A 17251-nucleotide genomic window follows, 5' to 3' on the forward strand; every position below is an offset into this window, starting at 1 on the left:
GAAGAGGCAGTTCAAGTTGCCAGACCTGATTGAGTGTTCCTCCATCCCTCGGAACAAAAAACAAATTGTAACTAGAGAAGTTGTGGAGGCTCATCCACATTTGCGACGATTAAAGAATGCCATACCTGCTTTCCGTCCAGATGTGGACATTGCCCTTCTGCTTGGTGCGGACTGTCCGAACTTGTTCTATGTGAACGACCAAGTTAAGGGACCTCCAGGGGCGCCCATTGCTCAGCTGCTACCACTAGGCTGGACAGTTACAGGCCCAGTGTGCATAAACAAGATGCACCCACCATCGTCGTTGGACTCCAATCAAGCACAGGTGCTTAAAGGTGGACGTCCTACACTTGTGCGCAGTTGCCTAAGTCACATCTCAGTCTACTGCCAAGCAATAACTCCAGAGTATTCCTCCATCTTCAAAGTCTCTGAGAGAGACGAAGCCACAGCGCTCTCGAAAGATGAGCAAAGGTTTTCGGACATTATGAATGCTCAAGTCTCACGAAGTGCAGAGGTGAAAGCCTGCAAATCAACCACAGAAATCAAGATGGGCCAAAGATCTTGCCTGGAACCACACCGTTTTGAATGTTTTTCGGAGTGGCACAGTCTTCTTAGAGCAGTTGCTAGGCTTATACATCGTTTAGCTTGCAAAGATAGTGAGCCTTTACAGGTCCAGGATATGATAAAGGCTAAGAGCGTCATATTCAAGTCAGTACAGAGATCTGCTTTCAAGCAGGAAATAGCTAGGCTAGAGCAAGGGCTCAACATCCCTAATCAAAGTCTTCTAAATGAGTTAAACCCATTTCTAGACAAGGAGGGTATTTTGAGAGTTGGAGGAAGGTTAGCCAAAGCTAAACTCAAGGCGTGCATAAAAAACCCCATCATCATACCCCCTAATAGTCACACTGCATTGCTGCTCGTTCGGCATCACCATGAAAGGATCCATCATCAGGGTAGAACTCTAACTGAGGCAGCCCTTAGAAATGAAGGTCTGTGGGTAGTTAATGCCAAAAGGTTGGTCAACAGTTGTATTTTCAAATGTGTCAAATGTCGGCGACTCAGACGAAACTGTCAAAGTCAGTTGATGGCAGAACTACCTCAGGATAGGACTTTGACAGACCCACCCTTTTCCCATGTGGGAATCGATGTGTTTGGTCCTTGGGAGGTTGTCACTAGAAAAACCAGGGGTGGTGTTGTAAATAACAAGAGGTGGGCAGTTTTGTTTACTTGTTTAGTAATACGAGCTGTCCATATAGAAGTCATAGAAGGGATGGACACTTCATCATTTTTAAACGCATTAAAAAGGTTCATAGCCCTCAGAGGGCCAATTAAGTCAATTCGGTCGGACTGTGGCACCAATTTTGTAGGTGCGACCAAAGAACTCAATTGTGTGTCTAGGTTTGGGAGAGACCCAAAGGTTCAGAACTTTACGAATACTGAACAAATTATGTGGACTTTCAATGTTCCTCACGCCTCCCACATGGGTGGTGTTTGGGAGAGGATGATTGGTATTAGTCGCAAAATCCTTAATGCCATGTTTTTGAGTCATAGGTCATTGACGCATGATGTTTTGGTGACACTTATGGCGGAAGTTACCGCAATTATCAACAACCGGCCGCTGGTTCCCCTTACCAGTGACCCTGAGAACTTACAACCACTGACTCCTGCACTTATTTTGACACAAAAGGTGCCAGGATGGAAGGACGTCATGTTGCCAGTTCCGGACGGAACTCACCGTGCCCTGTGGAAACAGGTGCAGTCCTTGGCCAACCACTTTTGGAAAAGGTGGAAAGCTGAGTACTTAAGCCAGCTTCAAGCTAGAAGAATCTGGCAAAGCCCACAGGACAACATTGAGGTTAACAACGTTGTGTTGTTAAAGGACAAAGACTTGCCCCGCCATGCGTGGCCCATGGGCATTGTATTAAAGACCTTTCCTTGCCCGGACGGTAAGGTCAGGAAAGTTCAATTAAAGACTTGCAACAGAGGCAAAGTGTCCATTTTGGACAGACCAATTAGTGACCTCGTGCTGCTTATTGGAGATGTTTAAAGTTCTAGTGTTTGTATTGTTGTGTATACAAAGGTGTTTGTATGTTTTTGATTGGTAAATTCCCACATCCTGGGAATTTAGCGGGGAGTGTTCCGTCCCCCAGGACGATGGTTTGCCTTACCTATTGGTCGTTTGTTTGTTTTCCCTCCTTTACATTTTGTTTGAGCCTCTGGCTGCAAAAGCCTAGGAAAAATGGCTTGGAATCTGCAAGAGCTGGCTGCAGTTTTCTTTGCAGTGATTGGTCAAAGAATGCAACATCTTAGGACCGCCCTTTTTACCAGGGTCTAGTCTCCATTTTGGAGCTTCATTCTGGCTATAGTCTTCCAACGTGCTGGAGCTGTGCAAGGCTAACTGGGACAAATCATCCTCAAAACCAGGCCAATCTAAGCCTATCCAAATTAGATAAGTATTGAATTATATTGATCTGGAATAGGAAATCTAGTTGGAGGAGCAGGGTTATTCTGTCGCTTCTAGAACTAATCTTTGCTGTAAAGATAGGGAAGGAAAGAGTTTCTCCTTCTAATATAGGCAGCGTGATTAGGGTATAGTGGTTTTATAATCACCTTTGCTTTCTGGAACCAGGGATAATTCTGTACCTAAAACCTATAGAAATTTGTTTCATTTTCTGCAACTTTAAGATCTGTGCCAGGTTTACAACCTTGTATGAATAAACATCCTTTTTTGAAGTTATCCAGACTCAGTCGTTCAATATCTATAGGACAGCTTATAGGGATTTGCAGTTCGCCCGGATAAAGGACAGCACGTTTCAGTTTTATAGTTTTTTATTGTCCGGCGGACGGCACAGGAGCTGAAGTTCAAAATACCTGGAAGGCCATAGATTGTGCAGACCTGTGCTTCAGAATGCCAGCCTATTTGTGTTTGCGTAAAAGCATTTATGGAAATTGATTTATGAATTGTGAATTTTCTTCTTCTCAGTCTCCTAAATATTTTGCATACCTTTGCTCCTGCTCAATTTAACTTGATTTTTCTAAAATTTTAGATGTGTTGAAATGAAGAAAGCAAGAGATAGCATAATCGGGGCCGACAGAAGCATGTTGGTACAGTAGGGGTTGTAAGCTGAGACAGGACCCTAGGCTAACCCTAAAAGCATTTCTGTAATTTCCCAGATTTTGAAGTTTTTGTAAAGACATTTAAATTCTTAAAGCTATAACTACAGGAGTTAAATCCTATTCAGGCAAATGGGAATTGTGATAGGAATCATGATCAAAATCAACTTGTGATCTTTCTTAAATAATGGGGTATTTATTATTCATAGCATGAACTTAACTGAATATATTTTAAAACTCTTAACTCTAAACTATCTGCCATTTGTATTACTTGCAATTACTTCTGTGAATATGTGTACAGATGTCTGTAAGACAACTTCAGTGTGCTATATTTTTGTCTGAAATACAGGACCTGCTTATATATGAAGAGTCCTATGCAATAATATTTCACATCTTAAGGCTAATAAAATCTTCATGATCCAGTCGCTAAGCAACTTGCAAATGACAGACCCCAGAGTAGGGATAAAAGTGAATATATTGATATTTCCCCCTCCCTTTATGTACAAAAGCAAAAAAAAAATATTCTGTGATTAAATGACAACCTTGATATGAGTGCTTCCACAAGCATTGCATGCTAAATAAATGGTACACAAAAGATGTCATCTGTATCTACGACTGCATTGTGTGCTTTTGCATGTGCAGTTAAGCATCTCTTTTAGTCTGCTGCAGTTGGAATCAACAACTAATATCAAGATGATTGTAAGGTGTCCTTTCTAAACTCATATTTGGCATTTTCCGACATTTCTGCAAATTCAATGTATGACAAACGTGAAGTTTTTTTATTGTTTTTCTATTGTATAATACATATATTCTGCATTTTATACTGTCTTGATGTATATGCCAATCAAGGCTTATTGGATCGGAAGGCATTTCCCAACATGATAATGTAGCTGAAGAGTTCAGAGGTACCAGCAGAATGTGGCTAGCAAGACAAAGATTTCTAATTGCTGAAACTGGTGAATAACTGAATCTTTAGAAAGTTCTGTGTCAGTAAGATTCTGTTGCTTGACTCCTTCCTGTTTAGAAGTGTAAGGAACCTCCATGGGCTGTGTATTCTTCATTTCTCTTCTCAACATTTTGGTAGAGAAGCTAAAGTCATGCTTGATCTAAATTATTTAAGCTCCAGTGTGTATCTAGTTCTGACACCTGCTGGCAAACTGTAGTTCTTTTTCTTTCCTCATTGGAAAAATAACTTTATGGAATATCCACAACGTTCAAGCATGCAGCATGCTTTTCTGCTTATTCTGTTCTGAATATATTATTTGATCAGGGTAGTCATGTAGATCTATCAGCTGTGTTCAGAGTACAGAGCTCTATTCGCTACCTGGAACTCTTTTCCTAGACTATATGGGAACAAGTCAGTGACAAAAGTGGACTTTTCTAATTGTGATATTTGAGATGCAGTGCAACCTTTTTGCTTTTGTAGCCCCATGAGAGTTTAGAAAAGGGATTTCCTCCTTAAAATGGCATCTCCCAGAATAATACAGTCAAAAAGATGTTTTCTAAGTAATGTTTCAGATCCTCTGAGAACTTAAAGATGTATGAGGGCAACTGCATTGACAAGGAAAAATATTACAACTTTCCTGTTTTATTAATGTCCTGCTAGGAAAGCTTTTTATTTTCAGTGAATGTCTATTTTTTGTTTCTCTTCTATACATTTATATGAACTAAGGCTAAGCAGTGGAAGACTTGTGCTTCCTCTCCCGTTCTCTTTCAGGTTTCTATTCTTCTACAAATGGATTAATTCCCATTGCCTCATTCTTAAATGCTTCAGTCCAGGGCAAGGATCCAAATGCCGCATAGCTAATTTCTTAAGGAGTTCAGAAGCCCATTATGTAAAAGAAGTTGACATAATCTTCTCTTACAGGACATTACAATAAAGGTAATAAAATCAGTTAACTTGGAAATAACTAAGGTTGTGGCTTGGTACCAGAAGAGAAACAAAATTGACCCTAAAACATGGTCTAGTGATCCATTTAAATATAAGGTGGGCAAGCTGCCTTCTGTAGTGGAATTCCACTCACTATGATTAGAATCTGATCATACAGAACTGGAAACATTCACTTTCAAAAGAGGTTTCAACTGACTTTCTAATATATCTGTTATTTAAATTTTGTGTTGTAAGTAGACTGAGCAGAGGAGAGTTCCTTACAATAGGGGCTGCCGCAGAGAAGGCCTTGCAAGACTTTTCATAGCTTGTAGGTGAACGAATCTAATATAAATACACATGGTGAAGCGAATCCTTAGCTGTTCCCTGTGCAAGAAAAATAAGATAAAGTAGGTCACATGTGCATATTTAAATTTTGTCTATATTTTTCATAAGTCAACCTATCAGAGTGCTTTCTAGGTGGTTTGAGATTTTCTTGTCTGTCTTTGAAGGAAAATGAGGAAATGATACTTGATTACTTCATTTACAAATCATTTGTGTGCATTTTGACAGAAAAGAATTCACTTCTGATTGGGCAAATTGAGGCTACACCCATTTCAGAGACGGTGTGGAGCATGAAATGGAGCAAACAATGACCTAATTTCTGTTGTATAGAAGAAAGAGTAGGTTACGAGGTTGTGGCACAGGCTGAACTGGTCCAGAGATACTGACAAACCCAGCATCACACCCAGGCTAGATTTTTGTTTCGTCTTTTCTTACTGTGTGGTTGTTGTCTAAGAACTGCATGAGTCTGTTTGCCTTTCTGTTTGAAGCCCTTGTAACACCTGGGATATTTTTTGGAGGTGCAAAAGAGGACCTAGGGCTCTTGTCTACCTTGCCATGAATATCGGCAACCCTGACAGTCACCTTGCCTTGCTAGGCAGGTGGCCAGCTACTAATAAGGAGTTAATATGATGAGATTCCAACCAATTGGAAGCATCATAAAAGGTACATGTTATTTTTACTACTTTGTCATATTTTCTTACATTTTAGTGTATTTTACTTGTTTTTCTTCAGTAGAACATTTCAGGGATGTGCAACACTATGAGAGTTTTACATTGCAACTCAAAAATTAAAGCCCACATTTGTGATGCTCAGATATGGAAGCAGTCTTATTATAAACATGTCAAAGTTACTGTGTTTCTGTCGTTCTTTGATTCTAAGATGCACTTTTTTGCCCATAGAAACATCTCTAAAAATGGGGGTCATCTTAGAATCGCAGGTGGTGAGATATATACTGTGTGTGTGTGTGTGCGCGCACACACACACACGCACACACACACGCACCCACACAGAGGCATATATAAATAAAGGGTTTGTCTTACAATCAATGGTAAATAGATTTGGGCTGTTTTTAAAGTGACATCTTGAAGAATTTATCACTATTGACTATGCCTAAAATGTTTATCATAATTATGGTATGCATGCATGCATGACAGTATCTGCAAAAATTAAGAAAACAATTTATTTAATCTTTTAATAATGTTAGTAATAGTAATAAAAGCATAGTATTAGGTCTCACATAGCCAGTTAAATCAGGTCTTACTTTGGATTATGATCCAGGGCTGCAGTATCCAAATCAAATTTGCACAGGAAGTTCTTCAATCTCTCTATAAGTCTATCTGCCTCAATATTGTGATGCCTTTCTTCTATTGGAACCTGAAAGTCCCTGAGTCAATACATTAATCTTTCTGGGGCCATACAGTTTATGCTCACTCTTAGAAACTTGCTCTTACTCAAGCAGATAACAGATCATTTATGTGAGCTGCCTTTTTTTCATGCAGGGTTGGAAGCCACTGATAGCAATATACTGTGAAGGCTTTGACATATTGCTATAATAACATTATTAAATTGTCCCAGCAATTGTGCATCTCTCTGGCATCCATCTAATATGCAGAATCTCCCAGGGAATCTCAGAGCTGTCAAGTTGCTGCTGTTGGAAAATCTGATTCTGCCGCCTCTTCCCTGTGGGCAGATTTAAATCACCACCTTCCCTTGTTTATATACACAGCTTCACCTTCTCTTCTCTCATCCCACCCTTGCTTATTGTTTTTAGCATTCCTGAATTGCCTTTTAAATATCTACTCCACATATCTGTATATTTAGCCACTGGGAACACTTTCAACTGAGATTTAGTTGTATATTCAGAATGTTTTTCTCCCATTTCTTGTCCCACCGTTTCTCCCAATTTGCTAATGGTGGTGTTTATATTCTGTTGTATTTTTATCCTCATGACAACCCTGTGATGTAGGTTAGACTGACATGCAATGACTAGCCAAAGGTCATCTAGTGAATTTCAGGGCGGCATCTTGGTTGTCTCAGTCGTAATACATTTTTTCCTGGTATTACTCTGACCCAAGAGAAGGGAAACTGTGGTCTGCAGGCTGTTTTGTGGCCTTCAACATCTACAGACTTTCCAGAACTGGTGGTGTTTCACTGGTCTTCATTGAAGATTGGAGGCCAACATGCTTCACTGTGCTCTGTTCTACCCCATTTTATCTCTCTTTTCCCATTTTTGGTCCAAAGGAAATCCCCACTCATCCTAGAAAGTTTAGGGGACAATTTTGCTCCTTCTAGACTATTTTAGACTTCAAAGAAGTGTTCTTTTAAAAAGGAATGTGGGCATTTTGGACAAAGTATTTTTAAAGCTTAGGAGGGGGTGGTTTGGGGCCACATGCAGCTTGCAGGCTATATTTTCCTCATGTCCATTTATCCTTAAGATTGGGTTTTTGTTATCTCCTTAGTTAGAACTCTGTAAATGGTGTAGAGAAGAATGGTGGAGATATGTAACCTGTGACTGACCGAAAGCAGTCAACAGAGGGTTATAAGTGAAACCAATAATTTTCTGTAAGGTTATCTCAAAATAGCCACCTTTCTCGAGTAACATCTTCGTCAAACCTTAACTTAGGGGATACTTTTTTTTTTTACTGATACATTAATTTGTAAATCTTTTGTCCCTGGTGAGTGTAAGAAACTGTTTATAATAGCTATATTTGGCAGTGGATGTGATACTGGACTCCATCCCTTGTTTGATCTTTAGAGATTGAAGCCAACCATCTAACTTATGTTTTCAGGACCACTAACAACACCACAAAGCATGCAGCTGTCCTTTTTTGGTGAGGCCAACAAGTTCCATATCCCACAACTGTAGCCCAAATTATGATATTGCCTGCTGCTTTTGTGTGCTGCTGGATGTCAGGGCCATATTTTCTTGAGTGTATACATGTTGTTATCTATATATATAAAAGAGTGATGGCATCACGGCAATTCACAAAACAACAAAAGTACAGGCCCCCCAACCTCAAAATTTGACAACACAACCCATCATCCACGCCTCAAGGTTGATACAACAAAAAGAAAAGAAAAATAAAGTCCTAATTAGAGGGAGAGCAATAATTTTTTTTATCCAATTGCTGCCAGTTTAGAGGGCTAATCTCTGCCCACTTGGTTGCCTAGCAACCAAGGGACAGCCAGGTTTCAGTTAGGGGACAGGCAGATTTAGGCCTCACTTAGACTTCTTCCACAGATTATCTAATTTGCACTGGATTATATGGCAGTGTAGACTCAAGGCCCTTCCACACAGCTATATAACCCATTTATAATCTTATATTATCTGCTTTGCACTGGATTATCTTGACTCCGCATTACCATATAATCCACTTCAGTGTGCATTTTATACAGCTGTGAAGAAGGGGCCTCAGATAATCCAGTTCTGAACAGATAATATAAGATTAGAAATATACAGTAGAGTCTCACTTATCCAACGTAAACAGGCCGGCAGGATAAGTGAATATGTTGGATAATAAGAAGGGATTCAGGAAAAGCCAATTAAACATCAAATTAGGTAATCGTTATACAAATTAAGCACCAAAACATCATATTATACAACAAATTTGACAGAAAAAGTAGTTCAATGCGCAGTAATGCTATGTAGTATTTACAGTAGAGTCTCACTTATCCAACACTCGCTTATCCAACGTTCTGGATTATCCAACGCATTTTTGTAGTCAATGCTTTCAATATATCGTGATATTTTGGTGCTAAATTCATAAATACAGTAATTACTATATAGCATTACTGTGTACTGAACTACTTTTTCTGACAAATTTGTTGTCTAACATGATGTTTTGGTGCTTAATTTGTAAAATCATAACTTAATTTGATGTTTAATAGGGTTATCCTTAATTCCTCATTATCCAACATATTCGCTTATCCAACGTTCTGCCGGCCCGTTTATGTTGGATAAGTGAGACTCTACTGTACTGTATTTACAAATTTACCACTAAAATATCACAATGAATTTAAAACACTGACTACAAAAACATTGATTATGAAAAGGCAGACTGTGTTGGATAATCCAGAACATTGTATAAGCGAATGTTGGATAAGTGAGATTCTTCTTTAATATGAAATAATTACTGGGATAGAATAATGCAGAACAATATAATCTCTAAAACCAGGACAGTAAATAAACAGGGGAATTCCACACAGGAAACAATCAGGGCCAGCTAACACCTCCCAACAAAGTATTCCCATCATCAAAGTCTGGCAAATCCTGTTTTCTCAGGGCCACAGACAGTAGAAGCACATAAAATATCGCAAACAACATCACTCTGAAAACAAGGGTATTCCAGACAGGAAACAATCAGGGCCAGCTAACACCTCCCAACAAAAAATTCACTCAGGGAGGAAACAGCCAGGCTTTAAATCTGCAAGGCCATTACATCATTTTTCCTAATTGCAGCATTCATACTTGCCTCCAACAAACAAAAAAAACCAATCAGAAATATTGTATATTCACAACCTTTAGGAAATAATATCCCCTGATGGCGCAGCGTGTTAAAGCGCTGAGCTGCTGAACTTCTGGACCGAAAGGCCACAGGTTTGAATTCGGGGAGCGGAGAGAGCCCCCACTGTTAGCCCCAGCTTCTGCCAACCCAGAAGTTCGAAAACATGCAAATGTGAGTGCATCAATAGGTACTGCTCCGGCGGGAAGGTAACGCCGCTCCATGTAGTCATCCCACATGACCTTGGAGGAGTCTACGGACAATGCCGGCTCTTCGGCTTAGAAATGGAGATGAGCACCAACCTCCAGAGTAAGACACGACTGGACTTAATGTCAGGGGAAAACCTTTACCCTTGACCTTAACTACCACCAATTCCTCAATACTTTATTTCCCATACCACCAGACTTCGCCACAGCAACGCGTGGCCGGGCACAGCTAGTGTATCTATAACTTATGCTTATTCTTTGCTGTGAAGCTATGTTACTGTCAGGAAGCTTTTCTTACTGTGTTGGCAGACCTTTTAGCTTAAAGCTTAAGAAGGCTGATACTTCCAAAGCATTGAATAGCTGATCATGAATGTTTGGATATTTTCACTCAAAACAGAGCTAGGAAGTGGGTTTGTAATCCTATAAATTCTTCCTCGTTAAGCTGGTTTCAGAGAAACATTCTTTGCTTCGAACAGGAACATTCTGGTCTGTGTTCATGTTTCACAATTTCGATTAAACTACTCTGTAGCCAAGGCAAATGCCAGCTTGTATTTGCCACTTCAAACACTGCTGTCCTTGATATGCTTCATCTGTCTTTTGTGAAACAAGTTTAATGAAATCTTTTTGTTTCTTTTGGGTTTGGAATGCTGGGTGTGTAGGCTGGCCTGGAGAACACTTGCCTGTCTCTTGTGAAAGGACACTTTGCATTCAACAAACAGCGTCATTGTTTCGTAAAATCTGCAGTCTGTAAATCATAGTGACATTGGGCCCAGTGTTTAAAGTGTGCTAAGAACTGAAGATGCGAATTCAAGCAGGCTGGGTTATCTGAAGTTCTGATTTTCAACAAAGGAATGAAATACATTCTTTGCCTATTTGTCTTGGATTTTCCCCCCCAGTTTTGTGAACAGCACGGGGACAGGTATTTTTTGCTTACTATGGGGTTCTCTAAAAACACAAGATTTTGCTGAAATCTAAAAATACAGGAGCCTACTCAATGAGGACCAAAACTGTCAACAGCATCCGTGGTGAAACAAGGAAAGAAAAATTAAGGAAAGGTAAAGTATTGTTGCAAAATACATACTTTACTCTTTTGTTCTTTGTGTTTTAGGTAGTGGAGCTTTGATAGATATATGGCCTAACACTTTAATTTTTTTTTATAAATATATATTACAAAGTAGCTTTTCTTTAATCTGGATTTACTTCAAGTGAATGTGATTAGGATTGATCAATACGTTTTAAAGTAAGCCTTCAGTAATTTATAAAGAATTTATAAAGAATTAACCTACAACTGTCTCCTATGCTGGCATTTTGTTTGCAGGTGATGCTATATTTTATTTGATCTCAGAAAGATGAAACACTGTTTTTAAAAGGTGTAAGTGAAATAATAACTTAATTGGTCTGTAGGTTTTCCAGCAGGCACCTTTGTGGTATCATGGATTTATGCCTGTAATTGCAAAACACCTGGGTGGTAAGATTAGCATTGCAGAAACAAAATCAGTTTAATCTAGGTGAGATGCCTTTAGTGACCCAATTCAAACAGGTAACATAGCATTTTGGTTTGATTTACTGGATTTGAAATGAATTTTTCATTGGCTGAATTGACTAATAATGCAACTGAAATAATATTCACATAGATCAATTTAATTCTGTGGTTTTAGAGAGCAACAGGTACTTCTGTTGTTGAATATGGTGGTTTTATAGAGCAAGAAGAATTTCCCATTGTTGAAGCATGGTTATATTTTAACTTTTTAAAGGTGGAGTAGAGGCATGACTTGTCCACATTTCTTTTATACATTGGCCATTCTTCCCTAAACTATGATGTTGTAGAGAGCAGAAAGGACAGTTTGGAACTGTTTTTTTAGATTGCTAGGTAATTTTCTGTACCTAGTGATCTTTGGCAGGTGATTTTATCCAGCGTTTTTTAAAATGTTCTTAGCTGTTCTGTTAGACTAATTACTTATTTCTCAGTCTTAGTAATAATCTGTCTGAATGTTAAATGTTTAGTATTACAGTAGAGTCTCACTTATCCAAGCTAAACAGGCCAGCAGAAGCTTGGATAAGCGAATATCTTGGATAATAAGGAGGGATTAAGGAAAAGCCTATTAAACATCAAATTAGGTTATGATTTTACAAATTAAGCACCAAAACTTCATGTTATAAAACAAATTTGACAGAAAAGGTAGTTCAATACGCAGTAATGTTATGTTGTAATTACTGTATTTACGAATTTAGCACCAAAATATCACGATATATTGAAAACTTTGACTACAAAAATGGCTTGGATTATCCAGAGGCTTGGATAAGCGAAGCTTGGATTAGTGAGATTCTACTGTAATAATCTTTTTTGCAGCTTTGTTGGCTAGTTTTCAAGTCCTGTCTTTGAACTTTTGATCTGTAATAACTGTACTTGTATATGCAGATTATCAGAAAGTGTGCATTGTAAATTTTCTAGTATCTCCACCACCATTTTGCATTTGGCGATAGCTGTAACTTTGCATTAGCTTCTTGCTGGTGCAAAAAACAAAACAATAACAAATACAGCAGTTTTTAAGGGGAAAAGGTGGTGTATAAGGACTTTTCAGAGAATCTTGCATTTAAGCAGCTATTAGGACCAGGACTGAGTTAGCTTCAGGACATATTCAGCATCTGAACCTCTTCAGCTGTTACGTAAGCAGCCTGGCTGTAAGATCTTTTTTAAAGTTGTGTTGCAGATGACAAACATCTGTTGATATTGCCTGCAGCCAACAGCTTATGCCATTGAACATTTATACATTGGAACGTGGAAACAAGGAAGAATTTGAATGATGTGATGGAAATTAAGCATGATCTACAGCTTCCTCTTCTAAGTAACCCCCCACAGAGGCAAATGAATCATGGGTGGAAGAGAATCAAACCAATAGTTGTCTTTTTGACTTCACATAGGGAAGAACATACTGGCAACTAGTACTTAGCTTTTTACTTTCTCAAATAGTTAAAGGTGGTTGCTTCCATGCTTAGAGGCGGTCATAGAGTAATTTCGTGGTTGCACTAATCCGAGTGCCTGTTGTCTCTTCTTGCTTCTCTTGGTAAGCCTTTTAGAATATTCTAGGATCCCAATCCCCGTCTCTCATTTTAAAGAATCATGTTGTACTTTCTTCCATTTCTTCTCTAAGTTAGTTTCTAGAGATCTCCAGAGGCTACTTGGAATAGATTTATGTTCACCTGTTGCCTAAAACTTTGATTCCATGTTTTTTGTTTCAGCCTGGCATAATTTTTCTGTGATTTTTTTCACCCCGCAGAGACAGACAAAAGTGAAACACATAGCCTAATTTTGATAACTAAGACTTCTGGCATCTTCTTAGAATTTCAAGAAGGATTCTGCCCTAGACCTACTTGATTGGGTGACTGTCCATTGGAATACTAACTGGATTTTAACCTGTTCAGCTTTCAAAATTAGACAAGAATGGCATGGCCAGTCTATCTGGACTTGGGGAAGTGTGTGCACTTGGATGCCCAGAAAACTATTACCTCTGAAGAATTTCTTTGCTGTTCATGGTGCTGAATTACATCATATAGACTTGGTACTACTAGTTGAAGTTCCCTATTAGAGCCTGGTGATAGAGGGGACTGTGGGAGGTGCCAAGAGCTCCACCACATTACACCTATGCAGTAGTGGTTAGCAAGACTACCAAAGAGCATGCTTCTGTCTGTCTCTACTTTTGCTAGAAGGTGTAGCAAAAAGCTGTTTACTATTCCTTGTAAGCGTAGAGAATTGTAATTGAAAAATTCTCTTTACAATGATCACACCTACAGGAATGTTTCTCTTTTCCTCTGATGCAAGTGTGGCCAACTTGTGGCCCTCCAAATGTTGTTAGCCTGCAATTTCCATTCACTTTATCCATTATAGCCAGCAGCTAATGTTTGTGGGAATTGTAGCTTGTTATTTGAGTGGTGAAGATTGCTCACTCTGTCCTTATGGATAACAAATTGGAAATGCAGAAGGTGTTGCTGTGGTTCTTAAATAGGGATATGAAAAACTTTCTGTCCGCATTGTGTTTTTTTTTAAAAAAAATCCTTAATTGTTTGATCCTTAGTAGGAAATCTCAGATCCGAAGTCCACAGATCTGAAGTCCCACTGTATATTTCTTATGATTGAGATTGGGAATACGTCTACGCTGGGAAATCTCTCCACAAATTTTCCTAATTCTTAAGGTGATACTTAAAGCCCTCCATTTGAAAAGGAAACCACCTCCTTCTCATTTTCATATACTAGTTTGTTTAGATTTCCTTCTTTTGTGGATTTTTTAATTAAAAAATATGTATGGCCAATGCAGTTACCCCTGAATGTGTTTCCAAGAAAACCGTATGAAATTCATAGAAATTCCATAAGTTATCAGTTGATTTGAAGGCCTGTATACAAAGAGCTGGCCTGGAGAGCCCTGTGTCTCTTGTGGCATTGTGTGGGATCACTTTTACAGTAGCTGCATACAGCTGCCAAACTGGGAACTGTGAATCTCTTGTATGCTTTTCTCAGAACTGCAGCTGCATTAATTTTGAGTTTTGGAAAAAAATTAAAGGTCAAGTGTTGATATGTTGACCAAAATCACATATACTGGGAAGAAGGATGACACAATATCATCCTCAACCACTTTTCAGCTCTATGAGTTATATAATTCATTTACTTTATATGCTGGTATTTCCTCTTTATTTATTTTTTAACCAGATAAAAGGAGAGCAGGGATCCTGTGTTTCTTTTAAATATTGTAACTCTATCTATTATGAGAATTTTGGTAATGTATTAGAAAGGGGTAGCAGAAATAAATGTTTTCTAAAATTGCCTTTTTCTGCATAAATCCTAAACGTAAAATAATTATCAGTCTGCTGTGCTTGTTTATCTTTTTTTCCTTTCTCTTAGACAAAACCACTCACAATCAGTTGCATCACCATCGTTATGATCCACTTGTCACCAGTTAGGAAGCACTTTTAAAATGTATAGTTTTCATAAGCGACTTTGAAATCTAGATATTGTGCTTCAAGAATTGATTAATTTCAAATGTGAAAATATATAAATTGTCCTCATAACTTAGAATGAAATTTCTTCTCACGTCTAATACCTTTTTAATTTCCATCCATTTCATGCTGTTTCTAATATAACTCATGTGAGGCTGGATTAACATAATATTAAACTGTCAAGAGGCTTGCAAGAAGGCTTAAGTTGAGCGTCAAAAGTAAGAAGGATTATTCCATGTCCAAGAAAGTATGACATTTTATGTTTTTTAAAAAGTAGCATGTTATCAAAACCTATGGAACATGGCTAATGTTATTACTATTCTTAATCCCATAAAGAAAACAAGGCCAGCACTTTCTATGAGTCTGTCCTTCATACGAAAACAAACACAAATTTAAAACAAAGCAAGATCTTAAATGTTTGAACAAAAAGGCTACAAATTCTAAATAATTCAACATTCCTGTAATCTTAAATGTCACTGTGTGCTTTCAGTCAAGTCTTTTCCTTATATGTTTTTATATAGTTTGCTTTTTAGTATCTAGTAAAAGAACTTTAAGTAACACATCTCAATTTCAACTTGCATATTCTGTATCTATATTTAATTTGCAACAGTTTTAAAAGGCATGATGATGATGATGATGATGACGATGATGATGATGGATTTCATATCACAGAATCACAAGCTGAACACTTTCCAAGTATTTAGGACTGTGTGATATATGAAATCCAGCATATATATCTCATTTGCTGTGTCATACTCTGTCTTCGTGTCAACAACAACAACAATAACAATAACAACGACAACAACTTTATTTTTATATCCTGCCGCCATCTCCCCGAAGGGACTCGAAGCGGCTTATAAGCGGGACCAAGCCCAGTAACAAAATTAAAAAATTAAATACATCATTTAAAACATAATACACATATAAACAGTCTGATTAAACAATTAAAGACAGCAGAATATAAAAGCAGCCATTAAAATAAAACATCACATAACTAGAGCCAGGGATGTAATGTATTGTATCCAAAGGCACCACTTTATGAGCAAGAGTAGTTTTTCTCATTGCAGGAGGATTTAGATTCCACAGAACCTTTCACAAACAGAAGTCAAAGGGAGCCATGCTTCCCTGATTCTTTCTGGAGTCCCATCACTTACTTCATCTCCTGCAAGTTCCTGGAACCAACGGAGGGAGGCTAAGTGCTCCAGGGATTACTGAGGCCTGAGAACCTCCCATGTCATGAGCAGAATTTTTATTCTTGGAATTGAACATTTGTGTTTAAACATTTGTGCTGAAAACAAGAGGGGCTGAACTGGATTTGGCCAAAGCGGACAATGAAGACTTTGCTCCCAAGGCTGATTTAGTTCAGGAGTAGGGTAGTGCGGACCCGAAGGCAGAATCCAGGGCTGGTCTGGAGTTGCAATGCTTTGGACTAACTCTTTATTTTATTGCTTATATAGATACAACTCCTGTCAAACTAGAACTTCTAGTCATACAAACCAGTTGTCTCTTATTCTGCAGATCTGCTAAGAGAAAAAATGGAGGGAGGAAGTTGTAAAATTAATGCAGCTGGAGAGTTCTGTGGGTGTTTAAGAGTTCCGAAAAATTGCTGAAGGATTAACAAAAAGATTATGTGCATTCTGAAATAAATTGTATTGAGTTCTGTGGATTTTCTCCCAATAAAGTCTATTTATAATGGCAGTCTAGAAGTCTAACAGGAAATAAGGCACATTGAATATCACAAACCTTTTATATTATACATTAAAATATATAAGCTGTCCATGTCCAGAATATTTCAGAAGTAAGGCTTGGTAGCTTGTGTTTAGGTAGGAGGTTCTGATAGGTACCAGAAGGGTAACACTTAAATGGGGTCAACTTATGTTTAGTAATTATATCCTACTTGCCTCCTGAGCCAAGCCACAAGAGAGAGAGAAAACTCCTTTAAGATGAAAATAATGTCATCAATGAAATGTTAGTTTGAATATGCGACACGAATTAAGGGGAATGAACATAATCAAACCATTGCCTTCCGTGTGATTTTATGGATAACAGTGTGGATGGAGGATGGTAGGAAGAGAAAAAACTCAGACCATTTATTTATACAGTGGTGTTAACTTAGTTCATGATCCACTTGACTCTACGAGAAGTAAATTTAAGACTTGCCACTTGGGAGGATATAAAACTACAAAATGGGACTGTGCTTGGTCCTTAACCTCTGGTTCCTTTGTCCAGGA

The 17251-nt window shown here is 38.3% G+C and overlaps 1 protein-coding gene across 9 annotated transcripts in view; it reads left to right on the forward strand.

Annotated features, from left to right (window-relative positions):
* Positions 1-17251, forward strand: part of usp6nl (USP6 N-terminal like) — a 170847-nt gene that overhangs the window by 88634 nt on the left and 64962 nt on the right. Inside the window, exon 1 of one of the 9 annotated variants that reach the window (XM_008110316.3) lies at positions 10829-11086. The exons of the other annotated variants lie outside the window; for them this stretch is intronic. Coding sequence (XP_008108523.1) covers positions 11026-11086 — 61 coding nt within the window. The 5' untranslated portion in view covers positions 10829-11025. Of the gene's footprint in view, positions 1-10828; positions 11087-17251 lie in introns of those variants that run through there. 9 annotated transcript variants of the gene reach the window in all.

This window comes from Anolis carolinensis, chromosome 5 (genome assembly GCF_035594765.1).
Source record: "Anolis carolinensis isolate JA03-04 chromosome 5, rAnoCar3.1.pri, whole genome shotgun sequence".
Lineage (NCBI taxonomy): Eukaryota > Metazoa > Chordata > Lepidosauria > Squamata > Dactyloidae > Anolis > Anolis carolinensis.